The 23,586-nt window shown below is 41.7% G+C and overlaps 1 protein-coding gene across 2 annotated transcripts in view; it reads right to left on the reverse strand.

Annotated features, from left to right (window-relative positions):
- The window catches only part of FXR1 (FMR1 autosomal homolog 1), an 84,532-nt gene that overhangs the window by 18,480 nt on the left and 42,466 nt on the right, over positions 1–23,586 (reverse strand). For both annotated transcript variants that reach the window (XM_073578770.1, XM_073578771.1), the window contains 5 exons: positions 8,176–8,228; positions 7,992–8,085; positions 6,443–6,514; positions 1,672–1,820; positions 943–1,036 (listed from right to left, as the gene is read on the reverse strand). In XM_073578770.1, coding sequence (XP_073434871.1) covers positions 943–1,036; positions 1,672–1,820; positions 6,443–6,514; positions 7,992–8,085; positions 8,176–8,228 — 462 coding nt within the window. Of the gene's footprint in view, positions 1–942; positions 1,037–1,671; positions 1,821–6,442; positions 6,515–7,991; positions 8,086–8,175; positions 8,229–23,586 lie in introns of those variants that run through there.

Raw genomic sequence — 23,586 nt, forward strand, 5'->3', positions numbered from 1 at the left:
ACTATATTTTCTTGGGCAAGCGCAGTTAGCGCTGCCCGTGCTCTCACATCACATCCAGGCCTTCCTACCGCGTCTGCGTGGACGCGCGGCCAGAGATCTCGCCCTGCAGTCGCTTATGATTTATTCACACTGCAGTGCTGGGAATCTTGGGCATGCGCAGCAGTTCTCTGCGATTATTTCTGCGGTGGAAGGGACGCTAAATAAAAAAGCCACCTTGACAGAATGCAGCATTAGTGCTGTACAAGGTGGTGCTTATACTTAAAAACCGCCTGGGGGGGGGGAATGACAGGTTCCCTTTAAGAAATTGATCTGCCACGCTGGATGCTTTTACTTGTTCTCAGGGGAGAGAAAAGTCATTTATACCAAAAGATTGATTGGCAACAATGGACGTCTATTGTAGGCCATGGCAGACATCAATTGTTTTTTTGTCTAGATTTCTGTTTTAATCTATAGACCTTCACAGACCAACTATGAAAGCAAAATTATTCCCACAGCAGCTATCTGAAATTCCTAACATACGGATTTTGCTGGCTTAAGGCTGCATGCAGTACACGTGTTATCATTAGAAATCTGCATTTCACATTGTATTCGTAGAAGCAATCTTTCCAGGCGAGAAGATCTCCGTAATACATTTGAAAGAACCTGGTTATAGCATGTTTTCTCATATCTAATGCTGCCACCAGGTCATTTCTGCAGCTTCAAGTCTGTAAATTTCATGCTATTTTTTTCCATATCATAGTTGATATCAAAAACTTTTCACACTTTATGCACACATAGGAGCATTTTAAGGTTTTCTTCTAGCACATCTCATTTTAGAAACAAGTCAGCCTGATTGCAGCTTTAAGCCAATGATTTGAGTACCAAGCTAAAAAAAAATAAAAATTAAAAGAAAAAAATCTTATCTTATGCCTCTGCTTAACTTTCATGAGCATTCTTTCTTACCAAAATAATTAATTGATTAGTCTCTGAGGTAAAGTACACTCTACAGGCGCCGACGGCTTTCTTGAATTCTTTATGCACAGCTTCACTGGCACACCTGCAAAAAAACACGACAGCTGTATTAATAAAAATGCCCCTTCACGACCATACAGTGCCCTGAAGCATTTTTCCAGCCTTTTGATTTGACAATCCTAATTTGGATCAGATTCTATCAGGATCCTCACCAAAGTAGTGACAAGCAACTTTTTTTGTCCACGTGGCATTTTTCAACGAGTCTTCCGAACCCTTTCAGTATTTATTTTTTATTTACTTCCTATAGAAAAGACCTGAAAAATGTTTCTATGCATTGTTTATAACTGGCTGTATCTGAACACAGCCTGATACAGCTGAATAGGACAGCAATAGGCTTGCTGTTCTTAAGCAAGATATTAAAAAAAAATTGATTCAGAGGACAAGCATTTCTGCTTCCCCAGAATTACCCATGAAAAAAAATGGCTGCTCATCCGGAAAATCCACATCAATGTAAATAAATTCCACTTTAGGACGTTGATAATGAGGGTGGTTTAGATCCAATTACAATAAAGGGGAGACCATATACCTCTCTGGTAAAGGGTCTCTCACTCCTACTAAGCAATTTCAACTATAAACTACGTTTTAGATTTTAAAACAAGTATTATAAATGCAAACCACACAAAGCACAAGCTTATTTTATACTCCATTAAGGCAACTTACGCTTCTGTCAAGTCTTCTGGAACATCCACCATGCATTTAAAGAAAGAGTTCTTTGTCACAGGCTTGTTCTGATTGACAGGTCGAAGCCGCTCAAATGTCACAATTTCATTGTAGGTAGCGTCGCAAGCAGCATATTCAATAACGTAGAACTTGAAAACAAAAAAATTCAAAATTTTACATTCTACAAATGATTACAGCCTTCCAGGATTTACAATAGTTTGTGGACATATTGAAATATGAATTGGTCAAATTGCTGCATTCACATTACAGAATAGCAGTGAAATCTGCCGGTTCGGATGACATTCATCCTATGTTTTATGGGCACGTTCATAGCTAGACTGTACTTGAATATAGATTTAACCCCTTCACCACCAACTGTAAATACACATAGGTGCTTCCTGGGTTTTGTGCAGCGCTCAGGATTCCCAGAGTCCTGAAAGCGCTGGGATTCCAGGGCAGAGTAATAGCTCTAAGAGGCAACATCATCGGGACCCAATTGTCTCAGGTCCTGATGATGTTAACCATGTGTTATCTCATAGATGCTGCAATCATGGTATTTAGACGTTCGTGAAAGGCAGGGGTCTCCTTTGCTCACACCTCCGGCACCAAAGTGATCATGGAGCCTAGGGTTGCCATGGCAGCCGGAGGTCAAATTATAAACTCTGAGTATGCCACCTACTTTGGCCTGTTTGACAAATCGCCTTTTAGATCCTACTGCTGGCTGAGTCATTGTAAGGCAGGGATCACATGCAAGAAACTTGGAGTCGTCTCACTTCTTAATACCCGGCACTGCCGCCGGCACTCGGGAGCAGAGCGTACAGCTGCATAGAAATACATGCGGCTGCACGCTCCGCTTCCAAGTGCTAGGTATTAAGATGCGAGACTCACCCGAGTTTCTCGCATGTGTGATCCCGGCCTAACACTGACAGTCCTCATGCATTGCAAAACACATGCATGCAATGCATGAGACCATCGATCAGAGAAATAAAAGTCGGTGTCCCATAAAGGGACTTAGAAAAAGAGAAAGAAAAATAGAGAAGAAAAAAAGTTAAATAAAAAAATATCAATTTGTAGATTTATGTAAAAACAAAAATAAAACTAAAAAAGTACACATATGGTATTACTATAGCCATAATGACCCGTTCGATAAGTGGCTAAAAAAACTGCTTTTTCAACATAACATCAAACAAAAAGTAAAATAAAATGCAATCAACAAGACTAAAACTATTGCTGATATAGCTGAAAACGTCATCTGGTCCCACAAGAGACAAGCTGCCATACAGCTTAGCAAACAGAGAGGGAAGGGGGAAAAACAAAAAACAAAACACACAACGCACCTTACACTACAGAATAGCCATGCAAATACAATTTTTTTTCTATAAAATGGTTTGTGTAAAAGCAACGAAACAAAATAAATATTTATATAAATGTGGCATCGCTGTTAGGCTATGTGCCCACGTAGCGATTCTGAAGCAGAATAAACCTGAGCAGAATCGCACACCCTGCTCCCGGGAAAACACATGCGTTTTTTGACGCGCTTTTGCATGCGTTTTCCTAAGCGGTTTTGCCCATATAATTGATGGTATGCGGAAACGCATGCGATTCCGCAAAGTTAATGAACATGCTGCGTTTTTAATCGCTAAGCGTTTCCGCAGCGGTTAAAAATTCACCATTGGCACATGTGCGTTTTTCATTAAAAATCAAAAGGATGCTTTTCTTAAGCATTTCTGCAGCAGAATTGCTTGTCTAAAAGCGCTGCAGAAACGCTTAGAAAATGCTACGTGGGCACACAGCCTTAATCAAACTTACCTGAAGAATAAAGTTATCTAATTAATTATACCACATGGTGAACGGCATGACAGAAAAACTATTCCTGAATTGCTAGTATTTTTCTTCATTCTGCCTCCCAAAAATATGAATAGAAAGCTATAAAAAATTGTGACCAAAATTGGTACCAATAAAAACGACAACTTGTCCCAGAAAAAAAAAACAAGCACTCGCATGACTGTTGACAGAAATAGAAAAAATTATAGTCCTCAGAATATGGCAATGTAAAAACTTTATTCTCTATATAACTCCTTAGTGACAGTGCCAATTTGTTACTTGAATGACCAGGCCAATTTTTACAATTCTGACCACTGTCACTTTATGAGGTTATAGCTCTGGAATGCTTCAACGGTTCCCACTGATTCTGAGAACGTTTTTTCATGACATATTGTACTTCAAGTTAGTGATAACATTTCTTTGTATTTATGAAAAAAACGGAAATTTGGTAAAAATTTTGAAAAATTTGCAATTTTCAAACTTTTAATTTTTGTGCCCTTAAACCAGAGACTTATCAGACAAAATAGTTAATAAATAACATTTCCCACGTCTACTTTACATCAGCACAATTTTGTAAACTTTTTTTTTTTTGTTAGGACGTTATAAGGGTCAAAAGTTGACCAGCAATTTCTCATTTTTCCAACAAAATTGATAAAACCTTATATTTGAAGTGCGTTTGGGGGTCAATATGACAGAAAATGCCCAAGAGTGACACCATTCTAGAAACTGCACCGCTCAAGGTGTGCAAAACCACATTCAAGAAGTTTATCAACCCTTCAGGTGCTTCATGAGGACTAAAGCAATGTTCAAGGAAAAAAAATGAACATTTTACTTTTTTAAATTAAAAATTACTTTGGAACCAAACTATTTTTGCAAGGGTATCAGGGGAAAAGGCACCATACAATTTGTTGTGCAATTTCTCCACAGTAAGCCGATATCCCGTATGTGAGGGAAAGCCACTGGTTGGCAGCAGGGAGGGAGCTTGGTTTGACTTTTGAATGCAAAATTGGCTAGAATCAATGGCGGGCGCCTTTTCGCGTTTGGAGACCCCCTGATGTACTTAAACAGTGGAAACCCCCACCATTCTAACTCCAATCCTAACACAGCCCTAACTCCCAACACTAACCCAACTAACTATAAACCCAACTATAACCCCAGGCCAACCCTAACCCTAGCTATAACCCCAGCCCAACCCTAACCCCAACCATAACCCTAAAGGGACTATCACAGTGATCAAAATGAACCAATAGGAAAAATTTCCTTTTGTTGCCGGGTGCTGGCAAGATCTCAGCGGACACACTGTGTATGAGCCCGCCATTTTCTTCATGGAAGACACCGCCGGCCGGGGGGGGATGCATTAGGGTCCAGGGACACAGGAGGTACTGGTGGGGTTCGGGGGACCCCATTTCTCTAACCTCTGATGTGCGATCACATCAGAGGAGAGATAAATTCAATAGGAAATTAAACTTTTTTTTATTTTTGCTGTTGCCGTTATTCAGTGAACGACAGTGATCACAACACTGGGGTCGGTAAAAACCGACCTGACTCATGTTCTCTGGGGTCTCAGCTCCCCCCGGCAGCTGAGACCCTGGAGATTTTCCAACTCTGGGTGGCGCTATCTACTTATTTCTCAACGCCGTTAAAATGCGGCGCTGAGGAATAAGTACCCTTAAGTATTGTGCTCTTCTAGCACTTAGGGGCTCTGTAAATGGAATGTGCAAACTATTCTACAAAAATTTAAGAATCATCTAGCGCTCCATCGCTCCCAAGTCTCGCCGTGTGGTTAAGCAGTACTGTACACACATTGCCACGTACAGCAGAAATTGTGACAAATTTTGGTGCCATTATTACCCATTTTCCCTTGTTAAAACCATCTCTAACTTGGCGAAAACATTTTTTTTGTGGTAAAAACGTAATTTTTTTCTTCACTACCCAATGGTATAAAATTCTGTGACACACCTGTGGAATCAATATGCTCACTGCCCTCCTAGATGAATTCATTGAGCGATGTAGTTTGTAAAATGGGGTCACTTGTGTGTGTGGGGGGGGGCGCTTCAACTGTTCTGGCACCTTAGTGGCTGTGACAACAGCAACCTCAAACCATTCCAGCAAAATCTGCACTATAATATGGTGCATTTCCCTTTTGAGCTAAGCACTGCGGCTCAAAAGTAGTTTTCAACCACTTATGAGGTATTGGCGTACTTAAGGAACAGCAAATTGTCTCTGGTTACCCTTGTGGAAATGCTAAATTTGGAGCTCAAGTAAAATTTTTGTGGGAAAGGAAAAATTTTCCTTTTCCCTTCCACATGGATTTAATTCATGTGAAGCACCTGAAGGGTTAAACTTCGGAATGTGGTTTTGAGCACTTTGAGGGGTGCAGTTTTTAAAATAGTGTCTCTTTTTGGTATTTGTCACATAGGGTCCTCAAAGCTACTTAAAATGTGATGTGGTTCCCAAAAAAAAAAAAAAATTCAGCAAATTTTTGTAGAAAATATTAGAAACTGAGGATAAGATTTTAACCCTCCTAACTTCCTAACAGAAAAAAAATAGGATTGAAAAATGATGCTGATGTGAAGCAGACACGTGGTAAATGCCATTTATCATTTTGTGTGTCATAACGATCTGGTTTAAGGGCGTAAAAATTAAGAGCTTTAAAATTGTGAGAGATTCTGTAAATTTTTTGCCAAAACTCCAATATTTTCACAAACGAACACAAAAAACATTGACCTAAACTTGCCACTCAATCTCAGAATCACTGGGACACATTGAAGCGTCCCAGAGTTATTACCTCAAAGTTACACTGGTCAGAATTGAAAATATTGGCCTGACCAGGAAGATGAAAACAGGCTATGATGTAAACGGTTTTAATAAGTCAATAAACATGAATGCCCTTAGTGACTGCAAAAGGAAAAAATAACCCAATACACATGCATGGATAGAAACCTACATCTCCTTTCATCATTCGGACTTTCGCAAGCCACCATCCACAAGGCTCTTGGTCATTTGCTCTGGAGTAAACCTAGAAATAATTATGGAAGACAGATTACAATGCAAGCAAACAATACATGATTCCACATTTAATTATTTAATTATACAAGCTGGGTGTCTTCAAAAAATATATATGAGACCCAGAGTACAGATTATTTCTTAACTTTTAGTTAAGAAAAAAATAGATAATATACAGTGGCTTGTGAAAGTATTCACTCCCTTGGTATTTCCCCATTTTTTATAGTTTCCATCAATTAATATAAAGAACATGCCTACAACTGTGAACAATGAGTTTTTTTTTTTTTAGGTGAAGCAAACTACAAATAGGATAAAAACTTCAGTGAACATATAAATTAACCCCTCAAAAGTCAGTACTTTGTAGAGCCTGCTTTTGTAGCAATTATTGGGGTGATGAGCTGTGTTGGTTTGGCGCCAGACATAGCATTTGGCGGCCAAAAATTCAATTTTAGTTTCATCTGACCACAGCAACTTCATCCATACATTTGGGAAGTATCCCACAAGTCTTTTGGCAAACTACCGTATATACTGGTGTATAAGCCGACCCCCCTAATTTTGCCACAAAAAAACTGGGAAAACGTATTGACTCGCATATAAGCCTAGGGTGGAAAATGCAGCAGCTACTGGTAAAATTCAAAAATAAAAATTGATACAAATAAAAGTAAAATTAATTGAGACATCAGTAGGTTAAATGTTTTTGAATATCCATATTGAATCAGGAGCCCCATATAATGCTCCATACAGTTCATGATGGCCCCATAAGATGCTCCATACAAAATACACCCCATATAATGCTGCACAAAGGTTAACAATGGCCCCATAAGATGCTCCATAGAATAATATGCCCCATATGCTGCTCCATAAAGGTTATGGCCCCATAAGATATTCCATAGATTATGCCCCCATATGCTGCTGTAAGAAAAAAAAAAAAAATAAATAAATAATATATGACACTCACCTCTCGTCGCTGAGAGCCAGATGCTGGTGTCACTGGTTGCTCAGGGCCCCGGCGATATTTACCTGTCCCCGCTTCACCACTGCGCGCCACTCTGTCTTCTGGGTCCCTCTGTCAGTGACTGTTTAGGCAGAGGGCGCGGCGCACTCTAACGTCACCGCGCCCTCTGACCTGAACGTCACAGAGGATGTGGAGGACAGAGCAGCGCGCAACGATGGACCGGGAACAGGTGAATATAGCATATACTTACCCCCTCCTGGCGCGGTCTCTGAAGCCCCGTTTCTCCCGGTCCCAGGCTCCTTCCTTCAGCGGTCACGTGGTACCGCTCTTTAAAGTCATGAATATGAAAATCACTGAAGTGACTGCTTTTTCATGCAATCCATTCACATGTATTCTACTGTGAATTTCCCACAGAAATTTAGCAACCATTGTAATACATATCAATGTGGCCTAAATGTATGTGTACCCGACTGTATGTAATGTAAAATAAACTTAGCTTTGATGGAAAACATCAAAAGAGAAATTTGATACTTACTTCAACCTCATCCCCTTCAGTTATTTCCTTCTTGATGTCAGGTAGTGGTGGCATCCGAACTTCATGGAATGGAACCTGACGTTCTGGCTGCCAGCTGAGAATAAGCAGGTAACAGCAGATTGGAAAAGAGCAAGTGAGCATACAGGCAATGGTCACGAGGAAAATATAAAAACGGCATAGTTACTTGTTTTCAAAAACAACTGTGAGCGAATCTTCATGGACATCTTTGATGAATCCCTGAAAGCAATAAAAAAAAATGGTTTAAACATACATACAAAAGTGAAGAAAAATATAAATTAATTTACTTTATAATGTGCTACATCTGTGTTTAATTCAATCTCAGTCTATCAATTTACTCGGATCTACACAGGGAAAAAAAATTAAAATACAAAATCGGTCTTCTAGTTTTCTCTGAGTCAATAGCTTTTACTGGACGGTTCATTAGATGCTGAATGCTAAAGGGGCTGTCCATTACTAGGACAACGCCTTCTCAAACCCCAAGCTCAGCCAAAGAATTAAGATAGATACACACACACACACACACACACACACACACACACAGTTCCAATTTATTATGCAAAAAATATTTCCTCATATTTTCTCTAAATTACCTATATGAATTGCAGTCATTGTTATTTTCCAGTCATCTAATATTCTAGTATAATTGCGATGTTTTTGAACAAACTGCCTATGAATACAGTATATTTTTAAAAATAAGAAACACTCAAAATGCATGTTCCAAATTATTATGCACAGCAGAGTTTTCAACCTTTTTATTTTGAACAAAAAATGGTAAATTGTGAAATTATAAGCATTATCTGCTTATTACAAAATTAAATCAAACAGTTTTCAAGCCAAAACTTTATTCTAGGCGATGTTACATTTGCACATAGGACCCCTTGTTCGAAAGAAGCTTCTGAACTCTCTCGTCCATTGAATTTGTCAGTTTTTGGATGGTTTGTGCTTCAATTGTTTTGCATGTGGACAGAATACCCTCCCAGAGCTGTTGCTTAGATGTGAACTGCCTCCCGCCATCATAGACACTCCTTCTGATGATGCTCAAGAGGTTCTCAATGGGGTTGAGGTCAGGGGAAGATGGTGGCCACACCATAAGTTTGTCCTCTTTTAAGCCCATAGCAGCCAGATGCAGATGTGTTATTTGCAGCATGAGACGGTGCATTATCATGCATGAAAATGATCTTGCGGAAAGCACGGTTCTTCCTCTTGAACCATGGCAGGAAGTGCTGTTTTAGAAACTCCACATAGATTATGGAGTTCATCTTTACCCCTTCAGGGATCCTAAAGGGGCAATCTCTCTCCCTATGATTCCAGCCCAAAACATTACTCCACCTCCTCCTTGTTGGCGCCTTAGCCGCGTTTTCATGGGGTGTCCATCAACCAGTCATCCTCCACTCCATCCATCTGGACCATCGAGCATTGCACGGCACTCATCGGTGAACAAAACAGTTTGGAAGTCAGTCTTCATGTATCGTTTGGCACACTGGAGCCGTTTCTGCTTGTGTGCAGTGGATAGAGGGGGTCGACAGGATGGCTTACGCACAGCTGCAAACCTCTGAAGGACCCTGCATCTTGTTGTTCGGGGGACGTTGGAGGCACCAGCAGCTTCAAAAACTTGTCTGCTGCTATGACAAGGCATTTTTGCAGCTGCTCTTTTAACCTGATGCAATTGCCTGTTGGAAAGAGTCCTCAATTTTTCCTTATCAGCACGCACAAGTGTGCTGGGAATCAGCTACATACTTCTTGATTGTGCGATGATCACGATGAAGTGTCTTGGCAATGTTGATTGTAGTCATGCCTTGACCTAAATACTCCACAATTTGTTGCTTCTCAGCAGCCGACATCCTTTTTCTTTACTATTTTGGCAAAAAATGTAGGCTGCTTAATAATGTGGAACAGCCTTCTTAAGTAGTCTTGCCTTTAATTTGCACAGGTATCTGCAATTGCTTTCAGTGATATAAAGAGCCCTACAAACACATCACCATCAATGAGTTGAAATGACAAACAAAAAAATTCTAATCTTATCACTCCTACACTCTTTTTGCATAATAAATTTGGAACACAGTTTATATATAGTGTATCGTAAGTACACTTCAACTGTGAGCGATAAAAGTTAAAAAATAAATAAAAATCACATTCTATGATTTTTAACCACTTTCTGACATCGGACGTAATAATCCGTCCCTGTGCCTATGACCATGGACAGAATATTAAGTTTTTTTTAATGGGACACTGTGACCAAAGTCGCAGTGATCACATTAAAATTCCGTCACCATCTAACCTCTGGGTAGATGGTGTCATCCTGCGTGTCGACGCTCTCCCGCAACCACGATCGCTGTGATTGGCTGTTCAATTCTCAACAGCCAATCACAGCATTTCTCAGCGTTTCAGGCCATCACAAGGCCTGAAGCACTCATGTTCCAGCCTATGATCAGTGCTCCAACTATGATTGGCGCGATCAACGATTACATCAATTGCGCCAATCACAGGGCACAGCCGCGGTGTGACCTGCCTAGGAACGGAGCTGTAAAAGCAACGATCCTAAGCTAGAGCCTGGCAACACCAGTGTCACCAGGGCGAGCACAGATTGGTGCGATCGATGATGACATCGATAGCACCAATGACAGGGCACAGAAGCAGTGTGACCGCTTTGCACGTCCTCAGAATAGCTGAGGATTTGTGCAGAGAGGTCACACTACCAGATCTGCGCTTCTCTGAACCCCAATCACCCCTTCCCCTCTTTTTACCAGGGCTGTGGAGTCGGTAAGCCACAGTTGCGACTCCGACTCCTGGATTTTATCAGGCTCCGGCTCCTTCATAAATGGCCAATTCATAACAACAAATTTACTGTTGTAAAATATTAAACATCGTGCTTATTCAGTTTCTCACCATCATATAAGTAATCAGACCACTTAGAGCAAAAACTACATTTATTAGAATACAATTAGAATATAGCAAATAACTTTTATACACTTTTCTAAACTGTAAGTAAATATGCAATAAACACTTTTATGCAGTTAATAAGAAGAAATCTATAAATTTGTCCTCAGGAAAAAGTATTGCCTCTGTCAGATCCTCCTTCATGGATGCCCTCAAATCTGATCTAATTATTTTGAGAGCAGAGAACAACCTCTCTACACTAACTTGTGTTGGTGGCAAAGCAATAACCACTCGGGCAACATCTCTGACAATGTCAGGATACAGAGGAATCGCTTGTTGCACTGTTATTTTTGATGAACGGTCAAATTTCTCAATTTCTTTTAGTGCACATGAAAAATTCTGCTGAAATGTACTGGCTGTGTTCCTTGATGGGGATGACTCTTCTTCTATGCGGGAACGCTTTGCACGGTCCTTGTGATCCAAATATTTTTCGAAATTAAATTCTTCATCAGTTGATGAGGGTGAAGATGTGGCAGGACGACCAAATTCTTCTTGTTCCTCCTGACTGTTCTGCAACCCTTTCATCCTTACTGCTATTTCAAACAGAGCTTCTTTTCCTTTACTTAGCTGTTGATCATGTAGAAGAATCCGATGCATTGGGTCTACATAAACAGCTGCCAAAAGAATGTTATTTTGTAATAGTAGCTCCTCTCTCCGTTTCATTGATGTAGCAATGCCACTTGCAATTAACCCTCCTCTTTGGGACAGGCGAAACATCAGGTTCTTCCACTCCTTTAAGAAAATACCTGGAGTTAAGTCCTCTGCTTGTAATTTTTTAGTCACTGTAAATGGGTGCTCTAGCAATTTTTCCAGCTCAGTCACCTGATTCCACTGACTTTCATTTAGCGTCAGTTGAGGGTTAGCCATGTCTACAAGAAAGGTTTTCAGTTCAACCTGAATCATTAAGTAAGTACTGCCCCATCGTGTGGCTTGATCAATAATTGCCCCTTTTCCAGCACGTCTCTTCAAAATTGAGTCAACTTTAGGGGTTCTGGCAACAGTAGCCAATTTTCTCACCTTGCCAATCAGTGCAGCAGCATGTCCTTCTTGCAGACTGTCTCTTATAGCCAGCTGTAGCGTATGCACAACACAGCGCATGTGACGAATGAAAGAACATATTGACAGTTTCAACAAGATCATCTAAACTATCATGTTGCTGTTCATCTGAAGCAACTTCAGTTTGCTCCTCAGTTACAATACTGTGTTCCTCTATTTCAAACATTTCTGTGTCTGTGGACCCAGAATGTTCTTCTAGCTGCTGGTCACCATCATTACTCTCATTCATTAGCTTAATAGTACTTATCATATTTGAAGCATTGTCAAGTTAAGACAGAAAGAACTTGCTCTTTTTTAAAGTTCATAGTCTTGCAGAACCTTTTCCACCAAGACCTGGAGAAACTCACTGGTGTGATGAGCTTTGGTGTCTTTTACTGCCAATGTCTTGGTAACTATTTCATTTTTGTCACAAACAAATCGGACATTGATGGCAAAATAGTTCACTCTGTGACGTGTGCAGGCATCCATTTTAAGAAACACAAAGCGTCCCTTGAGAGTTTTTTCAAGTTCTTCCTTTTGTTTAAAAGCTTCTTCGATTACTAATTTTCTAATACTCTCTCTCTCTCCAGAGAAACACCAAGCTTGCGGGCCATTTCCCCATTCAGACACATAAAAGCTGGTCGTGAAAATAATGAAATAGGCACACTATCCTTTACAAGCTCTATGATCTGTTTTTTAAATGTATCTGTCATTGTCACAGTAACTTTGTCACTGACAAAATATCTTGCAACTGATGGCTGCAAAGTTCTCTGCTCCTTTGTTTGGCTGGAAGAGCTGGGCACTGGTTCATTGGTTTGGATGCAGTCTTTCTCATCCACTGCTTTCAGTACTTCTGGATGAAAGCGCTGTAAATGTCTCTTTAGATTAGAAGCTCTGGTAGGAGCATTTTTATCTTTGCCTGAATATGCACTCATCTTGGCTTCACAGCATTTGTTTTCGTCTGGATCATTTGTCATACACTGACAGACAATGTTTTCTATCTTGAGTGATGGTGAAATGTTCAAATACAGCTGATTTAATGTGATGCTTCTTTGACATTCTCAGGTTTTTAATTCTGCATTCACAATCCAAATGACAATTGTTTTTCCTAAAAACAATTGTACAAAATTATTGCCAGGTCGTACAACTGATATAGTGGTCAGTAATACTGTTATTATTCCTCATGTACTCACAGTTAACTGATGCAAAGTTTGTTGAAAGGATAATACTTCTTACAGTCTTCCTCTGAGTAGCAGGCAGCTGTGAGATGCTTGGAAGACGCACACCTAGTATGATCTAGTCTAGAGGAGGAGCTTTACTACTAAGAATTTGCAACACATTTTCACTTTCAGTTTCATACATTGTAAGTAGGGGGGTTGGGGCAGCATGAGGTTAACCAAGTATAAGATTAGATAAGGGCAGTGGAGAACAGTGACACACAAGAAGTAAGAAATGTCTCTATCTCCAGCAGAACTGCTTATCACTGTTGTTCATAGTTTGATAGAACATATATATTTGAGTAACATTTATAAAATTCATATGAAAGTTCAATTATGAAATATTAATACATTTTTTTTCAAAGCTGGAGTCGGTACATTTCTACCGACTCCAACCAAAACTAACTCCGACTCCACGACTCCGACTCCACAGCCCTGCTTTTTACCCCCTCCATCCACCCTTTAGGCCTCGTCCGTGCACACATCCAGCAGCCACCGAGCGTTGATTAGCAAGGCAGTTCGATCAGCACTCGTGCTCGCTGTTCTACAATTTTCTTTTCACTGACTTTTCTCCTCGGTTGCTGTGTTTTTTCTTTTATCTTTCTTTCCAAACAAAAGTTTACACCAAGCGAGCGCACACACACACCTAAAGTACTGACAACCACCACCTACGTAAGAAAAAAAAAAAAAAAATGCTACTCAGTGGAGGAAGCATATGGTTTGCTTGCCTCCGGCACCGATAGCAAGGGAGAGGTTCCCACATTTCTTTATTTTTCAAATTCAGCATTTGCTCTACCAGTAAGGCCCAACTGAGTCCAGAATAACTACTTGCATCATTACAGCAAATGGATGTGTCGGGGTTTTTTTTAGTTTGAATTAAGTAGTTTGGAGATTTTAAAGGGGAAAAAAAACCTAGAAACAAGTGGTCAATGTAGAGCGCAGGGTAAATGGGAACCTAGCTTTAAATGTGATCTAAAATGTTATGTCCCCCAAAATGCTACCAATAAATACTTCAACTCAACCCACCAAAAACAGGCCCCATTAGGCTGTGTTCACACGTAGCATTTGTTTTGCGTTTAATGCGATTTTAAACGTGCGATTTTGCCACGAAAAAAGCATCCCATGCATTCCTATGTGATTCCGCACATGCTATGCTGCTGATTTTTCCGCGGCGGAATTGCATCGCGGAAAAATACGCAGCATGCTCATTCTTTGGGCGGAATTGCGGGAAAATCCGCACACATAGGAATGCATTGTTTCTGCTTACTTTCCGCATATGGCTGTGCCCAACATGCAAAAAGTAAGCAGAACATTTGCGGATGGTACCCACGATCTGGGGGAGAGGAGATTCTCCTCCAGGCTCTGGGTACCATATCCCTGTAAAAAATAGAATTAAAATAAAAATCATGTTATTCTCACCTTCCAATGTACCTCGCAGCGTCACCAGGCCTCAGCGATGCTCCCGGCAGGTCCCATTCCCAGTGATACATTGTGACAATGACCTTTGACGTCGCGGTCTTGTGACACCGCGACGTCAAAGGTCATTGTCACAATGCATCACTGGGAACGGGACTTGACGGGAGCATCGCGAGGATTGGGAATGCTGCACGGGACGGCAGAAGGTGAGAAAATCACCATTTTTTAAAAATAATTTTTAACATTAGATATTTTTACTACTGATGCTGCATAGGTCACACTATGTTTGACGAGTGTGACCAACTTGTCAATCAGTTCTCCAAGCGATGCTACAGATCGCTTGGAAAACGCTAGCATTCTGCAAGCTAATTACGCTTGCAAATCGCTAGTTTTTCCGCGGGAATTAAAATGCGGTTTTCTCGCATATTTCCCGCAGCAATTACGTCACGTGTGCACACAGCCTTACGGTCCGTCATCTGAATGGAAAAATTGGGAGTTTCCATTATAATGAAAAACGAAAAAGCATTTGGGGGAAAAAAAAAAAAAAAAAAAAAAAAAAAAAAAAAAGACATGGCTCCCGGTGAACCCTCACTATGCGGCTATATAAATTCCTCAAGGGCTTTAATATAAAACAAGGGTTACATGTGCAGTTTGCAACGGTTTTGGCATCTCAGGGGCTCTAGGGGTATGTTTTCATGGTCAGGAAACGCTGCGGGTTTGACGCTGCTTACAGCCGCAGCGTCAAACCCGCAGCGTCCAGATGTTACAGCATTGTGGAGGGTTTCATGAAATCCCGTCTCCACTATGCGTTAAAAGACGCAGGTGGCAGACCTGCATAAACGGACATGCGGCACGTCTTTTCAGAATGCAGCATGTCTGTTTACGATGCTGCGACGCTCTGTTGCCGAACTGTAAATTTCCCATAGACAATCATTAGATGCGGTAAAACTGCATCTAATGATTAGTCACAATAGTAACTGCATAAACGCAGCGTACTAATACGCATGTCTACTAATTTACATAAAGTTCTTACCTGTCCCACCGCCGGAAGTCCGCGTTCACTGCAGTTCTTGCGATAATTTTAGTTATCGCGAGAACTGCCGTGTTATCACGAGAACTGCCGTGTACGTGACCAGAGGTTATCTCCGGTCACTAGGCTAGTTCTCACGGTAAACTGACCGTGAGAATTAGAGTGTAGGTGACCGCTGGAGATCTCCGGCAGTCATCTACAAGCTCTGCTATATCCGGATGGAAAATATGGAAAACTGTAGTGTTTTATCTCATTAAAATACTTTTTTCTGGCTGTGTCTTTTAACCCCTTTCATACTATAGGAGTCTTATTGACACCTCTCCATTATTAACCAGGCTTAATGTCACCTTAGAATTAAAGGTGACATTAACCCCTTATTACCCCATATGCCACCGCTACACGGCAGTGGGAAGAGAGGCTAAGCGCCAATTCTGGGGGGGGGGGTTTGCGGGCTGATATCCATGTACCCTGTCTAGGCTATGAGTATCAGCCCGCAGCTGTCTGCGTAGCCTTTCTGGCTATAAAATATAGGGGGACCCCACATTTTTTTTTGGGTCCCCATATTTTAATAGTCAGTAAATTCTATGCAGACAGCTGTGGGCTGATATTCATAGTCTGGAAAGGGGCTATGGATATCATCCCCCTCCCTGGCTACAAATATTGGCCCCCCGCTTTCCCTCTCTGGTACAGAAAATTGCGCGGGAACCCACGCAATTTGGGGGGGGGTGCACCTAATTTTAATAGCCAGATAGATATATTAATAGATATATCTATCTATAGATAAATCTATCTATATATCTACTTCCTTCTATCTATAGTGTGTGTGTGTGTGTGTGTGTGTGTGTGTGTGTGTGTGTGTGTGTGTGTGTGTGTGTGTAAAGCCCCCTGTCTCACCAGCGAGACCGCTGTGTGAGACACTTCCCAGCGACCAGCCCCCCTGCCGGGTATCGCTGATCGTCCTAGAATGGCCAGGACATTTTTTTTGATCGCTGGTCTCCCGCTGGCCAGCACACATTGCTGCGTGTGGCAAGCGGGAGACCATCGAGCTGGTGCTGGTAACCAAGGTAAACATCGGGTTTCTAAGCGGCACGCAGCGCTTAGTTACCCACTGTGTACCTTAGTTACCCACTGTGTACCTTAGTTACCCACTGTGTACCTTAGTTACCCACTGTGTACCTTAGTTACCCACTGTGTACCTTAGTTACCCACTGTGTACCTTAGTTACCCACTGTGTACCTTAGTTACCCACTGTGTACCTTAGTTACCCACTGTGTACCTTAGTTACCCACTGTGTACCTTAGTTACCCACTGTGTACCTTAGTTACCCACTGTGTACCTTAGTTACCCACTGTGTACCTTAGTTACCCACTGTGTACCTTAGTTACCCACTGTGTACCTTAGTTACCCACTGTGTACCTTAGTTACCCACTGTGTACCTTAGTTACCCACTGTGTACCTTAGTTACCCACTGTGTACCTTAGTTACCAGCGCGCTGGTGCAGGGAGCTGGTAACCAAGGTACACATCGGGTTTCTAAGCGGCGCGCGGCACTTAGAAATCCGATGTGTACCTTGGTTACCACCTCCCTGCACCAGCGCGCTGGTAACTAAGGTACACAGTGGGTAACTAAGCGACGTGCGTCGCTTGTTTCCCACGTGTCGCTGGTGCAGCTGCCTGTTTGGCAGCTCACCAGCAATCATGTAGCGACACACCAGTGATCCTGACAAGGTCATATCGTTGTCGGGATCGCTGGTGCTTCGCTATGCGTGACGGGGACCTAAAGGAGTGTGGGTTGGACAGATGTTAAAGAGGAGGTTGGACCAGAAATGACATCACAAATCTTTTTTTTTTTGGTTAAATATATATTTAGCTTACAAAAAGCATACAAATCCGCATGAAAAAAACTCATCAAAAATGCAGGTGACCTGCCAGTGACCTCAGGTGCAGATTTGGTGCAGGTAATACCTGTGTCAAATCCTGATACAATCCTGACCGTGGAAACATACCCTAAGGCTATGTGCCCATGTAGCGTTTAAATCCGGACACTGAAAACCGGACTCCTTCCCAGAAATCGCGCGTTTTTACCACGATTATGTTCGTGATTTTACAGCGATTTTCGCGTGCGATATTCAAGCACTTTCCAAGCATCGCTTGGAATGTGATTGACAGGTTGGTCACAGTCGTCAAACATAGTGTTTGACAAGTGTGACCAGGTTTTTACTATTGAGGCTGCCTATGCGGCATCGATAGTAAAAGAAAGACTGCAAAAAATAAAGAATAAAAAAAATCGGGGTATATTTACCTTCCGACGTCCCGCGCGGCCATCCCGATCCTCAGTGATCCCAGTAATGCCTTGCGAGACCTGTGATGACGTTGGTCTCGCGTTGCTATAGCGATCTCACAAGACCGCTAGAGTCACGTGAGACTACGTCATTACAGGACCTTGCCGCAAGGCATTAATGGGAACGTTGAGGCCTGGGATGGCAGCGCGGGACGTCGGAAGGTAAATATACCCCGATTTTTTATTCTTTTTTTTTTTTACAGGGGTATGGTACCCAGGGCCTGGAGGACAGTCTCCTCTCCTCCACACCGTGGGTACCAACCGCACATGAGACGCTTAACTTCGCGCATGGTGGGCATAGCCACATGCGGGAAGTAAGCGATTCTCATGCATTCCTATGGGTGCGGAATCGTGGCAATTGTTTGCGATTCCGCACAAAAGAATGAGCATGCTGCGATTTTTTCCGCGATGTGATTCCGGCTGTGATTAGGCTAGTTTCACACTTGTTTATTCAACGCAGCACACGGCGCCTCTAAGCCCCGCCCCCTGCCCGCCCCATCCGGTCATCGCCGCCTATCATCGCACATGGACGCTTGCGATCTGCACACCCCATCTTTAGCATAGGGAGCGCAGATCATGCGCTGGCCGTGTGCTAGGATTTTGGCGTGCGCTGCGCACTTCTGAAGGTGCGCGCCGAACGCAGCATGTTGCATTTCGGCGCACCTTCAAAAGTGCGCAGAGCACGCCAAAATCCTACTAGAGCACGGCCAGCGCATGATCTGCGCACCCTATGCTAAAGATAGGGTGCGCAGATCGCAAGATAGTAGGCGGCGATGACCGGATGGGGTGGGCAGGGAGCCGGCAGGGGGCGGGGCTTAGCGGCGCCGTGCGCTGCGTCGAATAAACGCTAGTGTGAAACTAGCCTTAGCACAGCATGTGCGGAATGCCATAGGAATGCATGGGGTGCGTTCTGTACAAGATTTTTAAATGTTTTCGCGCCGAAATCGCAGCAAAAACGCTTCAAAAAAAAAAAATTGCATCGTGGGCACACAGCCTAAATGTGCCATGATGTCTGCAATCTATTCTAGCAAAAATTATGCTCCCTCCCTTCAGAGTCCTGCCGTGTGACCAATTTCCAATCACATATGGGTACTAGAGAAAATGAAACCCACAATTTGTTATGCAATTTCTTCAATTACCTCTTGTGATAAAGAAAAACAAAAAACAAACAAAAAAACTTCCATTTTCACAGCTTAATTGGGGGGGGGGGGGGGTTCTGCTGTTTCGACACCTCGAGGGCCTTTACAAATGCAGCATGGCATCTCCAGTCTGTTCCAGCCAAATTTGCACTCTGCCCTTTTGGGCACTGCCGTGTGGTCCAAACAGGTTCTGACCATATATGGAGTGTATCGTGAAAAAAAAAAAAAAAAATGGGTAAGCCAAACCTGCGACTCCGACTCTCTCAATTTCCCTTCCACCGACTCCAACATATATTGCTTATATTTAAGTGAAAAATGTATTGTAGTACAATGTGAACATCAGACATTTAATCATTTTTATGATACAATAATCAAGACATTTAGATAGAACATAATATATATTTATTGGAATACAACTTTAGAACACAAAAAACTAATAAATTGTAAATATGTAGTACACTATGTAATATCGAATATATATATATATATATATATATATATATATATATATATATATATATATATACATATATATCACTATGTAATAAGAATGTAAGTGGCAAAAAACAGTTTTCAACAAAAACCTACTGAATAACATTTGTACAGTCTATGAATTTGTTCTAAGAAATAGAATTGGCTCCATCAGAACCTCCTTCATAGATGACCTAAAATCTGACCTAATAATTTTAAGGCCAGAGAACAACCTCTCTACACTAACTTGGGTTGGAGGCAAAGCCGTAACCACATGGGCAACATCTCTAACAATTTCCAAGTATAAAAGAATTGCCTCATGCACAGTCAGTTTTGATGAACGGTTGAATTTTTCTTTTTCTTTGAGAGCAAGTGAAACATTTTGCTGAAATATGGTCAATCTGCTTGCTATTAGGAGACGGAGTGAAATCTTTTTCCTTGCAGCAACGCTTTGCCTGCTACATATCATCCAAATACTTGTCAAAGTCAAACTCCTCATCTGATGAGGATGAAGATATGGCAGCAGTGGCAATGTCAGGACCCAAGTCCTCTTGCGCCTGGCAGTCCTCCTGTAGGCCACTCATCCTAACTGCTACCTCAGTCAGAGCTTCTTTTCCTTTAGTAAGCTGTTGATCATCAAGCAATATACGATGACTTGGGTCCACAAACAGCTGCCAGAAAAATTTTATTTTCCAACAGCTGTGTCTCTCTCTCTGTTTCATTGAAGCAGAAATGCCAACTGCGATTAAATCTCCTCTTTGGGACAGGCAAACTAGCAAGTTCTTCCACTCCCTTATGAAAATGCCAGGAGTTAAATCCTCAGCTTGTAAATTTTTAGTCACGGTAAATAGGTGATTAAGCAATTCCTTCAATTCAGCCACCTGTGTCCATTGACTTTCATTTAGGGATACCTGAGGGTTCACCATATCTATAAGAAACGTTTTTTGCCAGGATCAAAACAAGGGGGGTGCAGAACCTCATACTGTTCCGCAGAATCTCATACTGCACACCTCAGCTGCTGCAGAACCTTATACTGCACACCCCTACACTTGAAAATAAAGCCTGCACCTTAAGATGTGGTGAATGCAGTCTATTTATTCCAACTATCAATTGATGTGTTACTGAAGACGAGCAATGCCTGCCCTGGGCGTCCTTTTGGGCAGCTTTGAGGTGTACCTGACTGGTGCTATAAAAAAAAAAAAAAAAAAAAGGAGGAGTGTTAGTCTGTGTGCTACCCGGCTTTCATTCTTTTTGGTACAGATAAGATATGGATAAATGGATAGATAGAGCAGATTTACCTGGGTACCATATCCCTGTAAAAAATAGAAAAAAAAAAAAAGAAAAAAAAAACAAAACAAAAAAAAAAACGGGTTATATTCACCTTCCGACGTCCCACGCAGCATCCCCAGGCTTCAGCGTTACACGCGGCAGCTCCCGTTCCCAGTAATGCATTGCGATAATGACCTTTGCTGACATCGCTGTCTCGCGAGACTGCAACGTCATCAAAGGTCATTGCCGCAATGCATCACTGGGAACGGGACCTGCCGGAGCCTTGAGGAGGCCTGGGGACACTGTGCGGGACGCCGGAAGGTGAATATAACCCGTTTTTATTTTTGTTATTATTTTTAACATTAGATCTTTTTACTACTGATGCCGCATAGGCAGTCTCAATAGTAAAAAGTTGGTCACACTGTTTGACGAGTGTGACCAACCTGTCAATCAGTTCTCCAAGCGATGCTACAGATCGCTTGGAAAACGCTAGCATTCTGCAAGCTAATTACGCTTGCAACACGCTAGTTTTTCCGCGGGAAAATCACGGGAATTTAAAATGCGATTTTCCCGCGGAATGGAATTCCGGAATTCTTGCAGTAACTTCCGTGGGAGTTCCGCTACGTCTGAACTTAGCCTTATTAGTAGATTAAAACATGAAAAAGAAAAATTTTAAAACCAAGATAGTATAACGGTCTACATGTTTCGAGCTATACATTAGCTTTTAATCATGACCAGCTCATGAATAAGACCTAATGTAGCTCGAAGCACCTTAGACCGTTATACTATCATGGTTTTAATTTTTTTTTTCATGTTTTAATCTACTAATAAATGTAATGTTATATTACTTTTGCGGTTGCTGTATTTTCCAAAAATTTTTTCTGTTTACTCACTCAGGAAACCAGCCTGAAGTCTCCGTGCACCGACACCCTTATTCTAGGAATCTCTCAACCCTGTGAGCTGGTGTTTGCTCCATTTTGTTTTTTGCATATAGAGTGTCCCTGTACTCAGAAGAAATTGCACAGCCATGTTACTTGTGAAACTGAAAAATTTGAGGTTAAAGCAACATTTTACTAAAAAGAACAGTAATTTTTCAATATTTTCTTCCAGATTGTGTCAATTTCTGTGAAACCCCAGATGGGTGATCAAATTCTCTGAATGCAGTTTCTAATACCATGAGCAGTGCCAGTTGTTAACGCCTTACCGATATGGAGATTTTTCGTTCCTCATAGCCATATGAGGGATTGATTTTTGTGGGATGAGTTGTACTTTTGAATGACGCCATTCATATTAAATCAGGTGATGTATTGGAAAGCGGAAAAAAAAACTGCAAGTGTGGTGAAATTGTTATAAACTTGGTTTTTGGAGGGTTTATTTAGTTCACTATATGGTTAAAATGACTTTGCAATATGATTCTCCAGATCAGTATGATTATGGAGATACTAAACATGCATTTTTTCCCTCTAAATGGTAAAAAAAAAAAAAAAAAAAAGTTTAAACACATTTTTGCTTGTGTCGTTATTTTGTGAGACCAGTAACTTTAGTTGATGGAATTGTGCAAGGGATTATTTTTTACGCCTTGAGACGACGTTTTAATGGATACCTCGTTTTCGTCTGCTCTTATACCACTTTTCTTTCACTGTTGTAGAAGGCGAAAAAAAAATATTGTAGTTCTTCGGTTATTTTTAAGGTTAATTATCAGGTTAATTTATGCTTTGATGGAGCAAATTTGTATGTACACAAAGATAACATGTATTTTATTTTCTTTCTAGCAAAAAACACAGTCTCCTATGACCACCACCCAGAAGGTGTTATTCACGGGAGTATCTTCACAACAGTCACAGGGGTCTTTCAGTAGACTCCTGGCTGCCATGACAACTCATTCAAGTCCCACGATCACTTTAACCCCTTAATGTCTATGGATGTGCACAGTCCGTCATGGCAGGAGGTAACTTCCCGCACCAGGACAGACTGTGCACGTCATCCCTTTGAACTGTCACTGCATGTAAACACGCAGTGACAGTTCAGTGCCTACAGCTGTCTGACAGCTGAGAGGCACAGCAAGGGATGCAGGGACCCTTGCAGTCGGTCCCTGCACTCCAAGCACTGTGATTGGTCAGTCAATCTGACCGACCAAACAGCAGCGATTTGGCAGGAGAGAGTGAAATTTCAGCCTCTCCTGCCCGATCTCAGTGCAGGAGCTCAGTGCTGCAGTGGCTGAGCTTCTGCACTGACAGCTGGGAGCGGCGTCCGCGCCACCCCCCGCTGTTAACCCCGAGTGCTACGATCAAGCGCGATCGCAGCATTCAGAAGGGTAGGGGGCTCCCTCTACCTCAGGTTGGCGTACCCGCGATGTTCATCACGGGGCCCGACCTGTGCCATGTTGACCCGGAGGTGTCATGACAACCTCCGAGTCATCCACCTATGGAAAGCAGTTGAGACAATGCTCACAGCATGGTGTCAACAGCTTTCAGCTTAAGTATAATGCTGGAGCATTGTAATGTATTATACCTAAAGTGAAAGTCCCATGAAGGGACAAGGTAAAAAAAAAAAAAAAAAAAAAAATAAAAATCCCCTAAAAAACACATTTTTATGTAAAAAGAAATAAAACAAAAAAAATACGTTTGTATCACTGTGTCCGTAAAAATCCCATCTATAAAAGCGTCACCCTAGTTAATCCATTCAGTGAACACCGTAAAAAAAAAAAAACAAAACAAAAA

This window comes from Dendrobates tinctorius, unplaced genomic scaffold (genome assembly GCF_039654945.1).
Source record: "Dendrobates tinctorius isolate UK_male_01 unplaced genomic scaffold, ASM3965494v1 ptg000060l, whole genome shotgun sequence".
NCBI lineage: Eukaryota > Metazoa > Chordata > Amphibia > Anura > Dendrobatidae > Dendrobates > Dendrobates tinctorius.